The sequence below is a fragment of the Schistocerca nitens genome, chromosome 1, assembly GCF_023898315.1.
Source record: "Schistocerca nitens isolate TAMUIC-IGC-003100 chromosome 1, iqSchNite1.1, whole genome shotgun sequence".
NCBI classification, from domain to species: domain Eukaryota; kingdom Metazoa; phylum Arthropoda; class Insecta; order Orthoptera; family Acrididae; genus Schistocerca; species Schistocerca nitens.
In genome coordinates this window covers 438161960-438185546 of record NC_064614.1, presented here as the reverse complement: position 1 = coordinate 438185546, position 23587 = coordinate 438161960, and the positions used below count along the sequence as shown (strand labels likewise).

The following is a 23587-nucleotide window of genomic DNA, read 5'->3' as shown; positions in this document are numbered from 1 at the left end:
GTTTGTTAAAAGTTTTGAGATGCCTTTATTTTGTTTATGTATTATGTATTCCTTCAAAACTCCAGAACTTTAGTCTGATGATTAAAACATACAGCATCTTCAAATCGAATGTAAATTTACCATTAATTTTATGTAATCTCATTCCTGTAATAGACCAGGAAATTAATCACCACATAAGTGGAAGTACAATCATGTGTCAACTGTTGAGAGAAGTTTTATATTTTGCATTTATTATGTTGTAGTTTATAGCACTTTAGCCTATTATCTATAGTTTACTTTGTATGAATTCTAACTGTAGTAGTGATTAATTTACCATGATTTATCGTTTGACAAAATGTAAATTTACTGTTTTATTTTTGTACACGATTCAGTTTTGTACTGCATTGCTAACTTATTTCTGTTTATGACAATTCCAATATCATTTGTACGGTGGAATGAATGCAAAATAAATTAAATACCTTCAATAAATGTTTAGTCTTGTTTTATGCTTTTGCAATACAAGTTACATAAGCAGTAATCATTTCAAAATGGTATATTTCTACAGACTACCATCCCAGTTCATGTGCATCTTATAACTAATTAATTTTCCAATCATAAAACAACACTGTCATTGCATGTACCACACTGATGCCAGGATTAATCACATGATGTTGTGTTCAAGATGCCTGCTGAGTAGGCCTATACAGCAAGTAGACTGTATTCATTAAAATGGTAAGTGAGGTATAGTGGCTTTTGACTCAGTTAAGCAGTTATGTGTATTACACACTACAAAGATTCCTTTTCTGCTGTTCTTTGATGAAAATATATGTATACAGTTGATTCAAGAGACATTTTTGTTGTTATCTGTAATATCTAACAGACAAATATTTTATATGTAAATTTAATATGTTTGGAATTTTATTAACTGAAATACAGATATTCTGTAAGCTAACTACCATGCTTCTTCCACAGATTCAGATGTGTTCTCCTTCCATGCAGACAAATCAACTCTAGGTATTTCATAACAATATACCAGAGGGTTCCTGAAACAAGCAGGCAAAAATAAATAAATAAAATTACGCCCATCATTGAGCAGTTTCTATTTAAGGTGTCAGTATTAATGATAAGAATTTAGTTAGTCTCCAAGAGAAATTGTGTTAGAAATGTTAAAAGTAAAAGCTGTTAATTTCTGAACTTAGCTGAATATAAAAATTCCACCAGTGTCCTAATGAAAAGGTAACACTGGTCAACAACATTTATTTTACAAAGAAATTTGAAAATAAAATAATTTTTTTTTATATTTATCTGTTTTCTTGTGACACACTGCTCTCTATTGATCAAAACCCCTGAAATCACTGCATGTTGGTTATTATGCTATGAATTTTATTATTCTGCAGATGTAATTGTCGAACAGCAATTGAATTGTGTACAAATAATTTTTATAGAATCACAATGCATCATGTGAGACCCCATATACATATCTGAATTCAGAGGCCTGGCAACAATTGCTGGAAATGACTGCATGTTTTCTATGTTTATGAAGGTTTGTATTTTGTGTCAATTCTCAAGAAGTGTATTATTCCTGTGTAAATTGCACACATTCACTTTGTTATCTCTGTAGTCCTGTTGTAAAGAGAGTCTGCTGCCTTTATTTTGGGAGTAAGGCTGATGATCATGAGAAGAAATTCTGCCCCCACACATGTGGTGTATGTATGATATGTGTTACAATCCTGAGAGGCTTATTATAAGTCATATCAGGTGTGCTTTGCTGTTCTCTTGATTTGGAAGGAACCAACAAATTAGATGTCTGCATGTAGCATTTATTTTCACTTGAATTGCTCGGTGCTGCTAGTTCTGCTGAAGTCCAGCAGATGTCAATACAGCCACTTTGACCACAGGCAGTAACTGCATTCTATTTCCTTGTTGCTAGTTTGAGTATCCAATGCTCAAATTGCCCAGCACTCTACCATAGTTCACTGAGTGCCACTCAGCCACCCGCTTTAGGATCATTGTGTGAGAACATAAGAGGGAGCAGAGTTTGGAAGTGAAATTTGATTCAGAAGACTACATTCTCAGTGCATTGGATGGTGGTTGTAAAATGTTTAGGAGATACTTTCATTAGTGACTAACAAGGATATCAGCTACATGTGCTGTGGCAAGTGCTCTGCACTCCTGTCTTACAGATCTGTCACCACACATCCAAAGCACATGTCTGCAGAACACAACAACATATAATTTTTGAAGCATTATCAACTTCAGTGAAAACTACAGTAATTAGAAAGGTGCTTGGAAATGTGTGCCATAGATTTTTATCCATTTACATTAATATTATATGTAGGATTTTGAATGTTATGCCAGGAAATTGTAAACATCAGTTCAGAATTGGGACATGTAGATATCTCCTACATTTTGCCTCATCCTACTACAGTACCATGAAATAATGAAAGACAAGCTGATGAAACAGAGATGGGTATGATGTCCAGCATTATCCAGCCAGTACATTACAACTATTGTATTATTGTTGTTAACTGCAGATGTTACAAGTGCTGAAAGATCGCTGTCTCTGTTTCACAGATGAGAAAGTCAAAATCACCGAGCAAGGTGGCACAGTGGTTAGCACACTGGACTCGCATTCAGGAGGATGACAGTTGAACCCCGCGTCCAGCCATCCTGATTTAGGTTTTCTGTGATTTCCCTAAATCACTCCAGGAAAATGCCGGGATGGTTCCTTTGAAAGGGCATAGCTGACTTCCTTCCCCGTCCTTCCCTCATCCGATGAGACCAATGACCTCGCTGTTTGGTCTCTTCCCCCAAAACAACCCAACCCTACCCAAAGTCAAAATTTTTGGACATTGCACAGAATAGTAACATTTCTGTCATCACACTTCTGATTATTGCAAATGATGTCTGTATCTGACAGAAATGAGACATTTAATACTGTGGATCAAATTTGTAATGAAATCTCAGTTCCTGATAAGCTAGAACAAAATTATAATGTGGTAATAATATCTTACTCAGTTTTTGTGAAACGTGTGAATATTTATTTATGACCATTGAGAGAATGTTGGTTGTTCTTAGCAACCAAAAAAACGAATTTGTTTCGGGAGTGACTAGACCATGTGCCATTTCATTTTCAATCTACCAATGAGATTGACATGTATTTAACCTGAATTGATAGTATAAAGACTGTGATCTGCTTGAGGGGTGAAAGGGTAATGACAGTGTCTTTCCCAAGCTATATAATTTAGCAAGAAGAATGTCTTGTGTGTAATGTTAAAACAACAGCTGATTCCTCAAGTACGGGGTCCCACAGGGTTCGGTCTTAGGTCCTTTACTGTTCTTGATATACATTAATGACTTACCATTCCACATTGATGAAGATGCAAAGTTAGTTCTTTTTTCTGATGATACAAGTATAGTAATAACATCCAAAAACCAAGAAGTAAGTGATGTAATTGTAAATGATGTTTTAAGTGGTTCTCAGCAAAAGGACTCTCTTTAAATTTTGATAAAACACAGTATATACAGTTCCGTACAGTAAATGGCACAACTCCAGTAATAAATATAGACTTTGAACAGAAGTCTGTAGCTAAGGTAGAATTTTCAAAATTTTTAGGTGTGTCCATTGATGAGAGGTTAAACTGGGAAGCAACACATTGATGGTCTGTTGAAACGTCTGAAGTCAGCTACGAATGCTATTAGTGTTATTGCAAAGTTTGGTGATAAGAATCTCAGTAAATTAGCTTACTATGCCTACTTTCATTCACTGCTTTCGTATGGCATCATATTCTGGGGTAATTCATCGTTGAGTAGAAATGTATTCATTGCTCAAAAACGTGTAATCAGAATAATTGCTGGAGCCCACCCACGGTCATCCTGCAGATATCTATTTAAGGATCTAGGGATCCTGACAGTAACCTCACAGTATATATATTCACTTACGAAATTTGTTGTTAATAATCCAACCCAGTTCAAAAGTAATAGCAGTGTGCATAGCTATAACACCAGGAGAAAGGATGATCTTCACTATGCAGGGTTAAATCTGACTTTGGCACAGAAAGGGGTAAATTATGCTGCCACAAAAGTCTTTGGTCACCTACCAAACAGCATCAAAAGCCTGACAGATAGCCAACCAACATTTAAAAATAAATTAAAAGAATTTCTAGATGACAACTTCTTCTACTCATTGGCTGAATTTTTAGACATAAATTAAGGGAGGGGAAAAAAAAACAACTTAAACATTAGTGTCATGCAATATTTTGTGTAATGTAATATCTTGTACAGACATCTTTTATTAACCTGACACGTTCCACATCATTATGAAGTGTCGTATTCATGATCTATGGAACAAGTATTAATCTAATCTAATCTAATCTGCCTCAGATGTGACTAGTGAAAAATATTCCAGTGCAGCATGGAACCGTATCTCAAAATGAACTGATTCATTGTAAGTATGGTAATAGGAAACAGTTTGGTGATGGTTTTGTTCCTGTTAGTTTTCTGGTTTCCTAAGCGGTCAAATACATTTGAATCAATGAAGCTGATGGTGTCATAAAAAAAATAGCAATGTGATTTTTCATTATGAGACTGATCATCATTAAATAATAACTGCAATAAAATAGTGTTTGTGTCATGTTCTAGCACATAGTCTGTAAAATTGCACTATGAAACAAATCACAACTTGCTTTGTCAAAAAGTGAACTATATCAAAAGAAATTAATTGCATATGCTGTTATGAGGCTGATCATGACAATTTTTTGTTGAAAATTGCCACAGGCCATGAAACATGGATTTGTCACTTTAAACAACACAACAATCTCCTCCTCTGAAGAAGTTCTGAGCTGCACCTTCAGTAAAGTCTTCTGGGACTTTGAATGGGTTGTTCTGTTTGATGTCCTCCCTCATGGCACAACAATCACCTCAGAACTGTGTAGTACAACCTCAGGAAATTCAAGAAATGACTTCATGCACTCTGTGGGAAGCAGTATGTGGATGATGGGGAGGTTATTGATGCAGCAAGATGTTGGCTCTGACATTGACCAGTAGAGTGGCACAGTGTGGGCATACAAGCTCTCCCAGTAAGGTGATGTATGACTGTCACATTGAACAGAGATTATGTTGAAAAATAGTGTTTTGTAGCCAGGAGACTGGGGAATACTATGGAGTATTGGAACTGCTTTCAGAAAAAAAGTGTTGCATTTCTTATTCAACACCCCTTGTATAACAGTGTTTGCTGGTTGAATGGTGGCAATGTACTTCAAAGATGTGTGGACTGCTTGGAAGAAATTGAGCTGTTTTAACAAAATGAGGGAAAAATTGTGCAACATTCACAGTTAATGGATGTTACATGGCTAAAAAATTGACATTTTTTTACAGAAGTGTGCCAGCATTTCAATAACATAAAGCTTCAAGGCACAAACAAAACAGTTAATGTTACAACAAATCTCATATGTGCTTTTGAGGCTAAACTGTTATATTTTAATCTACATCTACGTACTACTCTGCAGTTCAAGTGCCTGGCAGAGGGTTCACTGAACCACTTTCAAGTTATTTCTCTACCATTCTACTCTCAAACAGTGCACAGTGAAAACGAACACCTACATCTTTCCATGCAAACTCTGGTTTTTCTTATTTTACTGCAATGAACATTTCTCAATATGTAAGTGGGCACCGAGAAAATATTTTCACATTTGGAGGAGTAAGTTGGTGAGTGAAATTTTATAAGAACATCCAACCACAACAAAAATGTCTTTGGTTTAATGATTTACACCCCAATTCCTACATAGTATCTGTGGTAATCCCTCCCCCATTCTGCAACAATACAAAATGAGGTGCCCTTCTTTGAACTTTATTGATGTCCTCTGGCAATCCTTTATGATGCAGATTTCACAATGTGCAACAAGACTCCAGAAGAGACTAAACAAGCATTGTGTAGGCAATATCTCCAGTAGGCCTGTTGCATCTTCTAAGTGTTCTGTCAATAAAATGCAGTCTGTGGTTTGTCTTCCTCACAACATAACAATATTGTTTCCAAAAGCCACAGTATATCCCAAATCTGAAAAATTTACAAATGATTTGGATTTGCACAAAAAGTCAGACCAGGACTGAGGAATTTTCCTCAGTAATACATTCTTCAATCAAAGAATTTTCATTGAGAGACACTCAAATTTGTTATGTATTCAGATGCGTCTTCACTGGATAAACGGAAATTTTCTGATTTGATTGCTTTGAAATTGAAGAAATTGAAATGCAGCTGACTGATTGCCAGTCTAGTTCAATATCAACTCAAAAATTTATCTAAGCAATAAAAGAATTGGAAGTAAATGAATCAGAAGGACTATCAGGGAAAATGAGCAGAAATGCCAACAATAAAATTATGGAAATGTCGAATTAAATTCCAGATACTTATAACTGTCTAAAGAACCTGGCATTTGCTATTTTGGCAATATTTTCATTGCCTATGCCTATGATTCACTATTTTCCTAAACGAATAAGATTAATGAATTGCTAAGAAACCATTTGTCAGATGACTTGAGTTCAGCTTGCATTCTATTTAAAGTTACAAAGTAATATGTTAACACATATTTCAGTACACATTTTCACTATCATTCAACACACCACACTGCGTTGACATTTTGCTTTGATTGTTCTTAAATTTGTTATATTTGCATTTAGCCAGTAATTTTAACTAAAGAAAAGGAAATCTGAGAAATTTCAAAGTCTGCCAGACTTGTCATTTGCATATACTAACATGTTGTTCTGCCCAGGTCTTTTATCACAAGATATACTATACATTTTTTATATTTTCTTTTTGTATTTCACAATACATTTATTTTATTATTATTAATATGAGACGATGGAAACAAAAATTTAATAGTCATGGGTGACTGGAATTCAATTAGGAAAACAGGAAAAGCGAGAGAAGGAAATGTAGCAGGTGAATATGAATTGGGGGGGCGAGGCAGGGGGGGGGGGGGGGGGGAGAATGAAAGAGGAAATCTGTCCTGTAGAATTTTGCACGGAGCATAACTTAATCATAGCTAACACCTGGTTCAAAAATCATGAAAGAAGGTTGTATACATAGCAAAACCCTGGAGATACTAGAAGGTATCAGACAGATTATATAATGGTAAGGCAGAGATTTAGGAGCCAGGTTTTAAATTGTAAAACATTTCCTGGGGCAGATGTGGCCTCTGACCACAATCTACTGGTTACAAACTGTAGATTAAAACTGAAGAAACTGCAAAAAGGTGGGAATTTATGGAGATGAGACCTGGATAAACTGAAAGAACCAGAGGTTGTACAGAGTTTCAGGGAGAGCATAAGGGAACAATTGACAGGAATGAGGGAAAGAAATACTGTAGAAGAAGAATGGGTAGCTTTGAGGGATGAAGTAGTGAAGGCAGCAGAGGATCAAGTAGGTAAAAAGACGAGGGCTAGTAGAAATCCTTGGGTAACAGAAGAAATATTGAATTTAATTGATGAAAGGAGAAAATATAAAGATGCAATAAATGAAGCAGGCAAAAAGGAATACAAACATCTCAAAAATGAGATTGATAGGAAGTGCAAAATGGCTGAGCAGGGATGGCTAGAGGACAAATGTAAGGATGTAGAGGCTTATCTCACTAGGGGTAAGATAGATACTGCTTGCAGGAAAATTAAAGAGACCTTTGGAGAAAAGAGAACCACTTGCATGAATGTCAGGAGCTCAGATGGAAACCCAGTTCTAAGCAAAGAAGGGAAAGCAGAAAGGTGGAAGGAGTATATAGAGGGTCTATACAAGGGCGATGTACTTGAGGACAATATTATGGAAATGGAAGAGGATGTCGATGAAGATGAAATGGGAGATACGATACTGCGTGTGGAGTTTGACAGAGCACTGAAAGACCTGAGTCGAAACAAGGCCCTGGGGGTAGACAACATTCCATTAGAACTACTGACAGCCTTGGGAGAGCCAGTCCTGACAAAACTCTACCATCTGGTGAGCAAGATGTATGAGACAGGCGAAATACCCTCAGACTTCAAGAAGAATATATTAATTCCAATCCCAAAGAAAGCAGGTGTTGACAGATGTGAAAATTACCGAACTATCAGTTTAATAAGTCACAGCTGCAAAATAATAACGCGAAATCCTTACAGATGAATGGAAAAAACTGGTAGAAGCCGACCTTGGGGAAGATCAGCTTGGTTTCCGTAGAAATGTTGGAACATGTGAGGCAATACTGACCTTATGACTTATCTTGGAAAATAGATTAAGGAAAGGCAAACCTACATTTCTAGCATTTGTAGACTTATGGAAAGATTTTGACAATCTTGACAATACTCTCTTTCAAATTCTGAAGGTGGCAGGGGTAAAACACAGGGAGCCAAAGGCTATTTACAGTTTGTACAGAAACCAGATGGCAGATATAAGAGTCAAGGGACATGAAACGGAAGCACTGGTTGGGAAGGGAGTGAGACAGTTTTGTAGACTCTCCCCGATGTTATTCAATCTGTATATTGAGCAAGCAGTAAAGGAAACAAAAGAAAAGTTCGGAGTAAGTATTAAAATCCATGGAGAAGAAATAACAACTTTGAGGTTCGCTGATGACATTGTAATTATGCCAGAGACAGCAAAGGACTTGGAAGAGCAGTTGAACGGAATGGACAGTGTCTTGAAAGGAGGATATAAGATGAACATCAACAAAAGCAAAACTAGGATAATGGAATGTAGTCTAATTAATTCGGGTGATGCTGAGGGAATTAGATTAGGAAATGAGACACTTAAAGTAGTAAAGGAGTTTTGCTATTTGGGGAGTAAAATAACTGATGATGGTCGAAGTAGAGAGGATATCAAATGTATACTGGCAATGGCAACGAAAGCATTTCTGAAGAAGAGAAATTTGTTAACATTGAGTATAGATTTAAGCGTCAGGAAGTAGTTTCTGAAAGTATTTGTATGGAGTGTAGCCATGTACGGAAGTGAAACATGGACGATAAATAGTTTGGACAAGAAGAGAATATAAGCTTTCGAAATACGGTGCTACAGAAGAATGTTGAAAATTAGATGGGTAGATCACATAACTAATGAGGAGGTATTGAATAGAATTGGGGAGAAGAGGAGCTTGTCGCACAACTTGACTAAAAGAAGGGATCGGTTGGTAGGACATGTTCCGAGGCATCAAGGGATCACCAATTTAGTACTGGAGGGCAGCGTGGAGGGTAAAAATCGTAGAGGGAGACCAAGAGATGAATACACTAAGCAGATTCAGAAGGATGTAGGTTTCAGTAGATACTAGGAGATGAAGAAGCTTGCACAGGATAGAGTAGCATGGAGAGCTGCATCAAACCACTCTCAGGACTGAAGACCACAACAACAACAATACAAGAGGATGCTGAAAAGTAGTGTCTCTAAATTTTTTTTGTGAAAACTCTTAAAGATTTTAAATAAAATGTATGTTATTAACATTCTACACATATTTTTCATGTCAGCTTATATGTTTCTCAACACAGTCACCCAAGTGACGAACACATTTCTCCCAATGAGAGTCCAGTTTGTTAATACTGTCACTGTATACTGTTTGACTTTGTTGACGGAGCCACAACCTCACCTCCGCTTGTACCATTCCATCACTATCAAAGTGAAGTCCTCAAAAATGTTCTTTAACATTTAGCATGCGGCCAACATAATATTACGTCTTCAGAAGGAAACAGAATTGTGTGGCCGACGTAATATTATGTCTCGGCAGTTACAGTGTTTCTCTGTGGCATCAAACATATGTTTACAACTCCCGCGAAGTCTGAGTGATCTGCAGGCTTTGTAGTTTCAACCGCAAGTGCTAGATGGCAGCAGTGAACTCAGTGGAATACTTTGTGTTTATGAAAGACTCTGTTATTGTAGCTTACTTCATAGACATTGTCTGGCATTGGCATCCTCTCAGTTTCATTCATTTTGAGTGTTTCTGTGTTGATTTTCTTTGTGATATGTGCACTGAACAGGATAAACGTTTGGAGCAAATGGTTTATGAAGTCCTTGACAAGTTTTCAGATGGTGAAATAGGACTGTCTGATGACGATTCGGATTATACATCATCTGAAAACTTCCCTAATCATGCCAACATTCCAGAAGGGAAGAAAAAAGGACAAATGAGGTGTGTGGTGTGTAGCAAAAAGTAGAATTGTTCAACAGGAAAGACTGGAGGGAAGGACATCTCATATGAGTGCACCGAATGTAATGTTGGGTTGTGTATTTCCCCCTATTTCAAAGTTTATTACACCGTTGTCCACTATGAATGCTAAATTGTGTACTGAACTTATGTTTATTGTTATTTTTCTTTATTTCAAGTGTTTTGTAAATATTTTTAGAGGATAATAACATGTTTCATTGTATATAACACTATTTCTGGCAATAAATATCACTGACTTGAAATTTAATTGATGCCTTCAAATTTTAAATTATTGACTCCAAAATTTGAGTGCTTAACGTAAAAAGTCCAATAAACATAAAAATGTTTTGGAATTTTGATAGAGTGAGCTGTACAGCAGTAAGAAACTACAGAAAAACACTGATTTTACCCAGTCCACATGTGACGGCAACTACAAACTACATCAGCACTGTAAGTGTTAAGTTTTACAAAACAGATGAAACCAGTGGGGCCAAGGAGGGACTGTAAGGAGGATGACTGATGACAGTGAACCCAGGGCGTCAGATTGTTGCAGATGTGACAGTGCTCATGCTTGTTCTGGCATTGTCAAGCTGAAGCAGAGGGTGCTCCATGTGTGGACAAACTGTTTGAATTTGACAGTTAGATTACACACTGCCATGTGACACTACAATTCAGAGCCCTCTAGCAACACAGGGCTGAAAATGTGCAGAAATGAAGAATTAAGGTGTAGAATGTTAGTAATATTTGTTTCATTTAAAAAGATTTAAGAGTTTTCATATAAAAATTTGTAGGCATCACTTTTCATCACTGCCTCATACGTTAAATTGCAATGAAGCTTCCATACTTCTGTGACAACATACATTTTTGTGAGAGAGGTTACACATACAAATACGATAACTGAATATCATTTATTACCTCAGTAGAGTGCATACAGAATGCCATGGCTCATACCTGCAGAGACCACGTAGTAGGGGAGGACAAATAACACAGCTGAGCAGTTTATGCCAGTAGGACCAGTAATTCAACACATCAATAGTCTCTGATTGGAGTATCAAATAAGAAAATCAGCGCATAAACAAAGCACACAGCTCAGCAGGTGTCAGACAACTTAAGTGGCTGTCCCTTTTGGAATAAAGAGATGGACTCATCCAGTGCTGAGAACAAGAATGCAGTTCTGTGTAGGGGACAAGTTATTTTACTTGAGCTATGGACCCAATTTAAGTCTTTTCTTGAAGAACTGCAGTGTCTGAGGCCTGTGACTGAAGACCTATCTAGGTGGATTATTCCACTCCTTTTCCCATTTACCCGGAAAAGAAAATCTGCCCACAGACTTCTTGCAGTGTAATCCAAAGGTTTTATGAGAGAGATTTAACCTCTGTCTCCTCTTCCATTCCTCCACATTCAACTTATTTTTAATACCAGTCCATGCACTACAACCTGTGTCACCTCTAAACAAGCTACCTAATTTGTGAATTTTTCTTTTGCTTTCCAATGTTTTCCATTTCAGCTCCTTTACCATTGGATGGTCACTTCTGTATTGCTCAAAACTCCACTGGACAAATCTTGCTCCCCTTTTTTGTATAGCTTCCAGATCTTAAATGATTGCTATCAAATGTCACTCCTGCATACTTAAAATTACTGGATACAGGGAGTAACTCTACCCACAACTAATACTAAAACATTGCTTTTAATTTCATTAATAAAATACATCTCTGTATTTAAGAGGTTGTTTTCCAATTGCCGTATTAGACAACAGAAGATAAAAGGAAGTGACAAGGAAACATAAACAATTACTGAAATGCTGGACATGCAATAAAATTTTTCTTCACATACCGAACAGAGATCGCAGCGAATGCATTCCTTTGTATCTTCTTAATGTCTGTGAGGGTGCATAGGAGGCTGGCAACAGAAGCTTTTTTGATCTCCTCAAGTTGTGCTGTAAAATTATTGAAACATTGTGTTAATGCTGAGATACTGTGTACAAAATGAAAAACACACATTAAACATGTTATTAGAAAACAACGTTGCAAGTGATAGTCTCATTGTATGTTCCTTCTGCTCATTTACCTACAAAGTGACTGACAGAGTTTCAGTACAATAAAACATAGGTATGAAACCAAAAGGGAAAAGAATGTGGCTTATGCAGTTTAGAATGAGATAATTATATTGAGCTTTGTTACACTTTTGATGCATTAATTTTTGCAGCACTAACTGGGCTCTGTAACATTCAGAGCTTTCGTTAAATCGTTTTGCAGTTTCTGTCTGTAGTCAATATATTTCCCATTCACTTATTTTCTCCCAGAGATGCTAGTTCAACAGAAAATGCAGAAGAGTCTCTGTGAAGTTTGTGTAAGCAGGATGGATGTGTTTGCAGACTAAAGTTTTGTGTAAGGAAGAGAGAAATGGTAGATCATTACTTATGAAACACAAATATCAGTATTTGAATCAAATCTTATGCTGCTTTAATCTAGCAAGAATACTCATTTTTTAGCACACACTGTTCATTTCGACCATAATGTAAAGTATTCTGATAGGGGATAGCTTCATCACACGTCCTTAAAATAATAAAAATGTCAGATCTCTTCATGTTTTGGTACAAATCACCACCAAAAGTAGTTGTTGAAGTTCAAGAAGAAGTTAAAATATTTAAATACTAATCTTTTGTAGCGTTCCTCATGTGTATGGTCTACACTACCTTTCCCAACATCCCTTCAGACTCCTAACCCACTACCTCATTCCTCATACACCTAACTAACTTTATCCTAAGTCACAACTACTTCTCATTTGAAGAGAAGTAATATAAACAAATCTGTGCCACAGCCATGGACACTTGCATGGTCCCCTTCCACACCATCTAGAGGAGACCTTCCTAGCCTTCCAAAACACCAAACCCCTAGTCTGGTTCAGATTCATTGGTGATATCTTCGTGATGGGGTTTCGGGGCCAAGACATCCTATCATTGTTCCTTCACAACCTCAATACTTTCTCTCTGATCTGCTTCATGTGGATCTGATCATACCATTTCTGTTGTGGATACTGCAAGTAATTTCTCTTTCCGTTTTTAGTATTATTAGTATTTTTTACTTTCATTGAGGATGATTTCCATGTTTTAATTCATAACTAGGTACCTGCAAAACTGAACATTTATTGTTATCAATGGGAAATATGAACTGGTGTGCAGATATGTGGCAGTAGAGGTCCGTGAAGAGGACTCTTCAATATGTTTGCTAAACAAGCATATAAAACCACTAAAATTGAATCCATAGTTATTCAGAACAAGCCTACAGAATTCCATTGAACTGGTATTTGTTTAGTCCAATAGAATGTAGTTCCCACTAACTCTGCACATTGTTACATCTGTGTTTCATAACTTTAGGACTGTTGGATAAAAAAAAAGTTCAGATATCAGATTAATACTGCAGTCATGACAATGATATACTTAATTTGATTAAAAATAAAATTACCAAACTTACAATTTAAACAGCTACATAAATGTGAGTGTCATATGATGGGCAAAGTTTTGATAGAGAGTGCAAAGTTTTGATAGAGAGTGCAAAGTTTTGATAGAGATACAGTCGTCCAGTATTGAAATTTGTTTCTTAATCAGAACTATGTCACACAATTATTACATTGCATAAAGCTATCCTGCTTACACCATTATTATGGTTGCACTGCTTAGACCATTATCAGGGTTGCTATGCTAAATAACAAAAGATGAGAAACAGTATTTCTTGTATTTTATAAAGTTCAGTTCACGACTAAGAAAACAACATTTACCTGGACTGAATGGCTGTTCGTGATCTCTGTTGAGGTAGAAAAATCTGTCTGACCTCTGTGTTAAAAGGAACTGTTTGGTTACAAGGCACACAAATGTGGGCCCCATAATCGCACCAGGCATTCCTTCTTCCATTGTTCCTCCAACTAGTGGATCTATATCATTTACATGTTTATAAGCACTCCTCAATTTCTTAATTGACTGTAAAAAAAATGTTACTTAGCTGTAGTAAAAGTTATACAATTGAACTGGATCTTCAGTAAAGACATAAATTACGAAAATAATTGACACACACCTTTATTAGAACCTCTAGAGAAATTTTTTCTGTCAATATGAAACCAGTAAGAAGTGTTATATACAATATCAAAATTTATGCAAAATTTAACCTTAAAAGTAACTTGAGCACAGTAAAGCATTTATCATGTACAAGGATATTAGAAATCAAGTTACACATGTCATCTCACATTAAGATCATTGTGCAACAAGTGTGTCACATTGTCAGAGGACAGTAGATGTTCCAGGTTCCTTGAAGACACAGTTCTTCTGCAGTATGGATAATACTCCAAAGATGAAGTACACAGATTCATGGTTAAATTCTGGTGGTATATGGACCAAATGCAAAGTCGCATTCAGACCTAGTGAAATAGTGCCAACGATTTGACCAAGTTCACATAGTTATGGGTGATGATCATCAAGAAGTCCAGATATTGTACCATATGATTTCCTCCTTTTTGCAAACTGAAATAACATCTGAGGGAAAGAGATTTTCCAATAAAGAATACGTTCACACAACAGTTCTCAAATGGCTGTGTGGCCAAAAAGTGGATTTCTCTTGTCGAGAAATCAAATGATTGGTAAATAGCTGTGACCACCGTTTACAGAGACTTGGTGACTATATTGAAAAACAGTGTCATGTATCTGTATTATTTTGAAGTGTTGTGTAGCGTCCAATAATAGTTATTGGCCCTGTGATAATAATTTGAACCTAACTTTTTGAAGTCCCCCCATAATATTATTACATATGTAATCAATGAAGTTAGAAAAAAACTTCTATCCAACACTATTAACAAAAGAAATAAGAAATTATCTCTAAAGGAAGACTCAGGTCATCAAACTAAAGATCAATAGCCATGATGATCTGTGTTCTTGTCTCTGTGAGATCTGTAAAGCTACTGATGAATTCAAAAGTCTGCACATGATCCACACTCTATGAGTACTGTATGAAAGAGGTAGGAGACTGGGTCTGAGTCTTGGTCTGGTATAATGTTTTAACACATCCCTCATAGACATGATGACTTGCTGCATGACTAACAGGATTTCATCTCAGTGACAGCTAGTAGATCATAACAGTTTGATTTAAAGGGGTTGACATTGACCATATGATGTCACAATCCCAGATGGTAGCTACATATTGTGTGCCTGTTTCATTTTAATGGGCAGTAAAATATTATGCTGTGATTGGCTGTTTTGTCTGCCATAGTGATGCCATGTATTCTACCATCTTGAATTGTGACATCATTCTGTCGAGGTCAGTGGTTCATGCATGACATCATGATGATGTCATAGTAAAGGGGACATAGTTAGTGATGTCATGGATAGGGTATTGACATGCACTGTCATGTCATGAATCTGAGTAAGTGTTTCGCTTGCTAGCATCAACAAGTTTCAGCTTGCTGACTAATTGCTTTTGTTTGTTGGAACAAGTCGCAACCTGCTGGAACAAGTGTCACTTGCTTACTTAGAGTTATAAAGGTTAAGCTGTTACAATTTTGTGTAACAATGGTGATGAATGGGGAACTTGTTATATTTTTTACTATTTGTTACAATTTTATGGAAAAGTGGTGATGTATAGGAGCCATTTGTTTGATGCTTGGGATACTATTTGAGAATCAGTAGCTGACATCCACTGTTACATACATTGTCAACTTCTGATGGTAGAATACAGTTTTAGGAACCAGTAGCTGACTCCCACTGGTGATGTATAGGGCAATTTGCTACAATTTTGCTTTAACATATAGATGTATGTGACAATTTCTTACAATTTTGCTGTAACAGGGGCAGTTAGTTACAATTTTGCTGTAAGATACCAATGTATGGGGTAATTTGTTACTTTGTTTACTTTATCATATTGATTTATGGAGAAATTTGTTACAATTTTGCTGTCAGATATTGATGTATGGGGCAATTTATTACAATTTTGCAATAACAGAGACAATTTGTTACAATTTCGTGTAACAGTTGCTGTATATGGGGTAATCTGTTACAGTTTTGCTGTAATATAGCAATATACAGGGCAATTTGTTACAATTTTGCTGTAACATGATGATGTATAGGGCAATTTGTTACGATTTTGTTTGATGCTTATCTTTAACTGAATATAAAACAAGGGAGACTTTGGCTGACACCCACTCCCAAGTAATGGTACAAACATACACTGTCAGTTTCTGTTATTATAATACTGTTTGAGATACTGTAGCTGACACCTGCTGGCAACTTATGGCACATACACTGCCAGTTTCTTGTGTCACAGCACTATTTGAGATCCAGTAACTAACACCCTTTGTCATGTTATGGTGTATGTACTACACCATGCATTTTGGGTAATGATAGCCACCATAATCAGGGTAATGATAGTTACCACAACAACCAACCATCATTATCTCACTCACAAGGAACCTCTTGAGTGCGGGGTCACAAAATGCCAATGATGTTTATAACAGCTTCAATCAGACCTCAAAAAGTGCACTTTAACCTGTAGGCTACATCAGTACTGCAGAAACATAAGTCGTGTGTGTTTTGTACTCAAAATTTTAAGTATCTTGATAAGCAAAATTATATTTGCTTATTATGATACACAAACTGCATGTTTTGTACTCAAAGTCTTTACAAATTTTGGTAAATAATTTTATATTGGTGGAAAAATGGTTCAAATGGCTCTGAGCACTATGGGACTTAACTTCTGAGGTCATCAGTCCCCTAGAACTTAGAACTACTTAAACCTAACTAACCTAAGGACATCACACACATCCATGCCCGAGGCAGGATTCGAACCTGCGACCGTAGCGGTTCCGCGGTTCCAGACTCTGTCGCCTAGAACCGCTCGGCCACCACGGCTGGCTATTGGTGGAAATAAATGATGACTAACTGACAACCTCAGCTGCTGACAGGTGTTGTTGTTATACCTCGATGTGGACAGCTGAAAATGTGTGCCCCGACCGGGACTCGAACCCGGGATCTCCTGCTTACATGGCAGACGCTCTATCCATCTGAGCCACCGAGGACACAGATGAATAGCACGACTGCAGGGACTTATCCCTTGCACGCTTCCCGTGAGACTCACATTCCCAACTGTCCACAATTCTACATATGTATTGTACCTTATAGACATTTGCCCATCCACTCATTACTCGCGCACGCGTTGGCGATTCCCGTAAGAGTTTGGGCAACCTGCGCGCATTCGCACAAAGGTCAATGGCTGGGTAGCCTTTAACTATATATACAAAGACAGTAACTTGTTCTCGAAGGAACAGTTATTGTTGATGACCGTGCAGCTTTTCCCTGAAATAAATGATGACTAACTGACAACCTCAGCTGCTGACAGGTGTTGTTGTTATACCTCGATGTGGACAGCTGAAAATGTGTGCCCCGACCGGGACTCGAACCCGGGATCTCCTGCTTACATGGCAGACGCTCTATCCATCTGAGCCACCGAGGACACAGATGAATAGCGCGACTGCAGGGACTTATCCCTTGCACGCTTCCCGTGAGACTCACATTCCCAACTGTCCACAATTCTACATATGTATTGTACCTTATAGACATTTGCCCATCCACTCATTACTCACGCACGCGTTGGCGATTCCCGTAAGAGTTTGGGCAACCTGTGCGCATTCGCACAGACAAAGCCTTTAACTATATATACAAAGACAGTTACTGTATACAAAGACAGTTACTGTCTTTGTATATATAGTTAAAGGCTACCCAGCCATTGACCTTTGTCTGTGCGAATGCGCACAGGTTGCCCAAACTCTTACGGGAATCGCCAACGCGTGCGCGAGTAATGAGTGGATGGGCAAATGTCTATAAGGTACAATACATATGTAGAATTGTGGACAGTTGGGAATGTGAGTCTCACGGGAAGCGTGCAAGGGATAAGTCCCTGCAGTCGCGCTATTCATCTGTGTCCTCGGTGGCTCAGATGGATAGAGCGTCTGCCATGTAAGCAGGAGATCCCGGGTTCGAGTCCCGGTCGGGGCACACATTTTCAGCTGTCCACATCGAGGTATAACAACAACACCTGTCAGCAGCTGAGGTTGTCAGTTAGTCATCATTTATTTCAGGGAAAAGCTGCACGGTCATCAACAATAACTGTTCTTTCGAGAACAAGTTACTGTCTTTGTATATTGGTGGAAAGATAGTATTTTTGAGATATCAGAAGTGCCTCTCTATGTGCAACTTCATCCATCATTTTCTTTGCCGTATTGTGTATACATTTTGTATTTCATGTGTTATTAAGTTACATTTGTTTATTACAAAAATATACAATTAAGTGATGCAATGTATTATAGGTCTGATCAACAGAGATCATCTTTATTATGATTTGTTGTGTTAAACTGTAGCAATATGTAGTGACAGTGGGTAAACATGCTACCACAGGTGTGTCCACCCTCAAAAGTAATAAAAATACAACTATATTATTCAGTCACTAACATTATTGGTAAATATTATATTCTTGGTGCATTATTTTGATACCCCCTAAGCTGATGCTTGGTCAGCTTGTTTTTGTGCATAGCCTCATTTAGGTTTAGGATGAAGTTTCAACTGCCTGCTCAGTATGTTACTTTAGTCACTCGTATGTGTACTCTTTTATAATGATAATAAAGATAATTTAGACATGGAAATAGTATTGTGACACTTAATTTGAGAGTCCACTGCCATATTTTAGGTGTATCGTGTAAGTCATACAATAACTGCACTCTTCCAGCAGCCGACACATTATTTCAGCTAAACATGAATTTTATAAAACAATTTAGATATATAGCAGCATAGACTTACACATTGTGTGTTTCCTTACATATTTTTGATAATAAATCCATCATTTTTGAACTACCAGCATCATAGTCTCATTTAGGCCTAGGAGGAACTGTGAACAGCTTGATCAACATGTTATTTTAAGATGACATGAATGTTTTGTGTGTGTGTGTGTGTGTGTGTGTGTGTGTGTGAGAGAGAGAGAGAGAGAGAGAGAGAGAGAGAGAGAGTGAGTGAATGTGTGCCCTTACATAGTTTTGATAAATAATGCTGATAATTTGAATGTAAAAATATTTAATTTGGGGACTCTGATACACCTTACATCAGTTGTGATACAATGACTGAGTTAAGCTCATTGACAAGCACTGTTTAACCAACAGTTAGATCACAAGTGCCTAGTTATACTAGTATTGTCAATACCAATACGTACTTTTGATAAATAATTGAATGCTTTTGAATGTACTACCAATGCAAATGAAGCTTATGGTAGTGTTTTTTTTGTAAATAATACAGCCATTTGGTACATGGAAATATTGGAGTATTGTCAATATTTTCACAGATTTTTGATAAATAATTCACGTTATTCACATACTTTTGAACATGGTACCAAATTCAGACCATTTAGATACTTTCCGACCAGGCATCATCGTGGATAGAAATGTCAGAAGGGTTGAAAGCATAAGTGAGCTAGTTCCAAAATCTAGGATTTATATTTAAATAAAAAAATCCCAATATTTTTGAATTTCCCACCACCACCATACTGGATATTGCCAAATTTCCCAACATAACTATTTTGGATATTTCTGAATTTGCAACCACTGCTTTCAATATTTTTAATTTCCTGCCACTGTCATCTTAGATTTCAGGAACTGCAGCTCCACTGTCATACTGGATTTCGGCTATTGCAGTGATGACTAGCAGTACCCACTGAACTGTGAACTGGAGGCCATACTATTGATATACCTCCCTAAATAGTTGAATATACCCCATTGGTATTGCTTCCAAGTGTGTGAGTGGTAATACTTTGCCCTGAGGTCAGTAATCATTATTCAAAATTTATCATCCTTGGGAGTGAGTGATGAATGTATGTATGAAGACAAATATTACATGGTAAAGTTTCCGGCCATTAAGGCCTTTGTCTGCAGTAGACACACATACACACACGCACACACACACTCACGCAAACGCAACTTGCACACACATCTGCAGTCTCAGAGAGCTGAAGCCACACTGAGACTGCAGACATGTATGCAAGTTGTGTTTGCGTGAGTGTGTGTGTGTGTGTGTGTGTGTGTGTGTGTGTGTGTGTGTGTGTGTCTACTGCTGACAAAGGCCTTAATGGCCAAAAGCTATAATTGTGTGAATCTTTTTGTTGTGCCTATCGTGACTCAGCAAAATGGTTCAAATGGCTCTGAGCACTATGGGACTCAACTGCTGAGGTCATTAGTCCCCTAGAACTTAGAACTAGTTAAACCTAACTAACCTAAGGACATCACACACATCCATGCCCGAGGCAGGATTCGAACCTGCGACCGTAGCGGTCTCGCGGTTCCAGACTGCAGCGCCAGAACCGCGCGGCCACTTCGGCCGGCGTGACTCAGCATCTCCGCTATATGGTGAGTAGCAACTTTCCTTCTCTGGTATTGTTACATTTCATCCTGGATTTCCCATTGTTTGACATTGTAAAGTTTGTTATTTTTCTGTTTATGATATTTCGTCACAGAGCCTGGCTGACTAGATGAAGAAGGCACACACTGTGAATGCAACAACAAAACAGAGTGTACAAAATAGGTACAACATGGATCAACAGAGGGCAGCACAATAGCCAGAGATGCATGAAGAGAAAGAACAGTGCTCAGACGGCATATAAAAAATAAAAAGAGAAAGAAAATGATGATATGTAGGAGTGTGTGTTTTATGTCTGAGAGCAAGAGACTTCCGTGAGCAATGAAAAATATTATATTTTTTGAAAGACATAGGAACTTTAGTAATAAACTGTGAAGAGTATCAAATCTGTAGAAACAAGGATCTTCAACTGCCATAATAAGTGTAATTTCAAAACGAAAAATCTATTTTATGTCTAATATTTATTCAGGAGAGTATTATATTGATTTATGTGTTAAAGTAAAATAAACGTTTATTTTCAGTGGCAACAACTTTAAAGCAAACTGAAAACTCCTTTAGAATTTTTGATTATATATTCTTGTGCAAGGCACTAGTTTAACAAATATAAATATTAATGAGCAGACATGGACAATACATACAGGAGGACTGCAGATGAATGAACAAGGTACAAATGATTGTGGCTTTATCAACTCTGAATAATCAGTTCTAGGGCTGATGTCTACAGAATACGTAACTGCGAGAATCAGACTGCATACCAGCAACACCAGGTGGTTGAGCACTGATAGAGCTGTCAAAGTTGGTAGGTTCACTAATGAATGAATGGATGAATGCAAGTTTAGAACTGGGTCAAAATCCTCCACAAATTTTTTTAATGAAGTTGTTTCGCTTTAAGCTGTTAAAATATCATTTATTGTTATTGTAATTTCCTCACATGGTCATTGTCAAGCATTGTGAGATTTTGTAACCCATTCAGTTACATAAAACTGTGACACACTGAGGCATAGTCCTCATTGGTGTAATAGCAAATGCCTGTGGTGGTGTAAATTAATCCACTCTTCCACACATCGTGCAAGCACATGTTAGACAGCTGGTGAAATAACAGTAGGTATGCTAAACACTTACTTCAAAATCTAATGTAGCAAGTGTGGTAAGTGGATCACAATCTACCATGCCTGCAACATGAGATTTTGATTTAAGTGTTTACCATATCTACTGTTATTTTGCCAGCTTTATAATGTGTGATTGCATGGTGTATGGAACAATGGATAAATTTACTTGACCACATACATTTGCTTTTACACTGCTGAGAACTATGTTCCAGCATGCGATAGCTCTGTGTTATTGAGTGGATTACAATATTCCACAATGTTTGACAATGGCCATGTGTCAAAATAGCAACTGCAATAAATAATATTTTAATAACCTAATGACTACATTAAAAAGTAATGTTTTAATTATTTATCACATGAGTGACATGATACCTGTAGCAGAAAATTCATGTTCTCTGCCCACCACTGCCATACATGATGAAAACTCCTGTTCTCCCATCTACAGAAGCCACAGAAGTCATAGAATGGTAGAGGCAGCAGTGGGTGGTATATATAAGTTGCCTGCTATGTCAAGAATTGCCAAGACAACTGTTAATCTGTCATGGAGAAGTCATTGTGAGATTTAAATGCCCATCAGTGATACATATGTAAGAAGACAGACTGTGACACACCTGTACTTCACTAGAAGAGGAAAAGAGAGAGTAGCCTTTCTGAAATGTTGCACTGACACTGGAATCTTATGCAGGGTGGAACACTTGAAGATTCTGTTACACTGATACACTGATACACCACAAAAACCTTTGTAGTCACACTATTAACCATGCTCAGTTTAGCTTAGATTTCTTCCAGCTTTTGTTGGTACCTCTGATCAGGTGACATTGTCCAATGTCCTATGGAAAAATCACATTGTCTACATGAAAGACAGTCATGATGAACAGGTGAACATGAATAGGTGATATAAACATCTGAGGATGGATTCAAACCCAATTCAGTCAGGAGCACTACTGACATGTGTTAACTCTCCTAAAAAAGTAGGACAAAAATGATAGAAAGGCCATAGTATTATCACCATATTTTTTTGGTGCTCTAGCAGTGATGGCACAGTGTTTGTTCTACAATCAAACATACTGAAGTTCATCTATAAAACTAAGCAGAATACATGATGCAATCAAAAAGACTATCCACTCCCAGTCAGCTGCAGTCTATTTAGATTCTGTCAATCAACTCCAAGTCTTTTGTGTCTATGAACTAATGTTAGCATAGTTGCCTACATCACCCATCTGCTTTGAAATTCCATATGCAGGTGAGTTGTTATGGTACTCAGAAAACTGGTTGCACCCTGAGGAGAGATGAATCGCGATGAGGTGACAGAAAAGAGGGCGCAGAAACAGTTGGGTGGAGGGCATGGGGGCAGTAGATTACTGAAGATTGAGGTCAGTATGATTTTGGGAGCGGAGAATGTGTTGTAAAGATAACTCCCACCTGTGCAGTTCAGAAAAGATGGTAGCAAAGTGGAAGATCCAGTTAGCCTGGGTCATAAAGCAGCCAATGAAACAATGTGTGTTATGTACAGTTGTGTGTTGTGCCACAGGGTGGTCTGCTTTGCTCTTGGCCACAGTTTGGTGGTGGCCATTTTTCCTCATGGACATTTTGACATGTGTCATCCCTTCCACACCAAAAAATCCCTCTCATACAACCTGGACACCAGGGGACAATATATCTGCAGTCATGGGAGCTCCCTTGCGCAATATATTGAAGGACTCACAAAAGCTTTCTCAGACAGATGCTATCCCCAAGGTCTACTCTTCATACAGATTTCCTGTGCCTTATCCCCACACCCCACCAATCCTTCCCACCACCACCCAAGAACCAGCATCACCCTGGACTGAAACAAATGAACCACATCCTTCATCAGGTCTTTGATTATCTATCATCATGCCCTAAAGTTAGGAACAGCCTGCTCAAGATCCTTCCCACTCCTC

General features: G+C 37.5%; 1 protein-coding gene across 1 annotated transcript in view; it reads right to left on the bottom strand.

The window, feature by feature from the left end:
* Positions 1–887: 887 nt before the first annotated feature.
* The window catches only part of LOC126253025 (peroxidase-like), an 87374-nt gene continuing 64674 nt past the window's right edge, over positions 888–23587 (bottom strand). The window contains exons 9-11 of the mRNA XM_049954129.1: positions 13902–14100; positions 11958–12060; positions 888–1022 (exon numbers count right to left, since the gene is read on the bottom strand). Coding sequence (XP_049810086.1) covers positions 932–1022; positions 11958–12060; positions 13902–14100 — 393 coding nt within the window. The 3' untranslated portion in view covers positions 888–931. The remainder of the gene's footprint in view (positions 1023–11957; positions 12061–13901; positions 14101–23587) is intronic.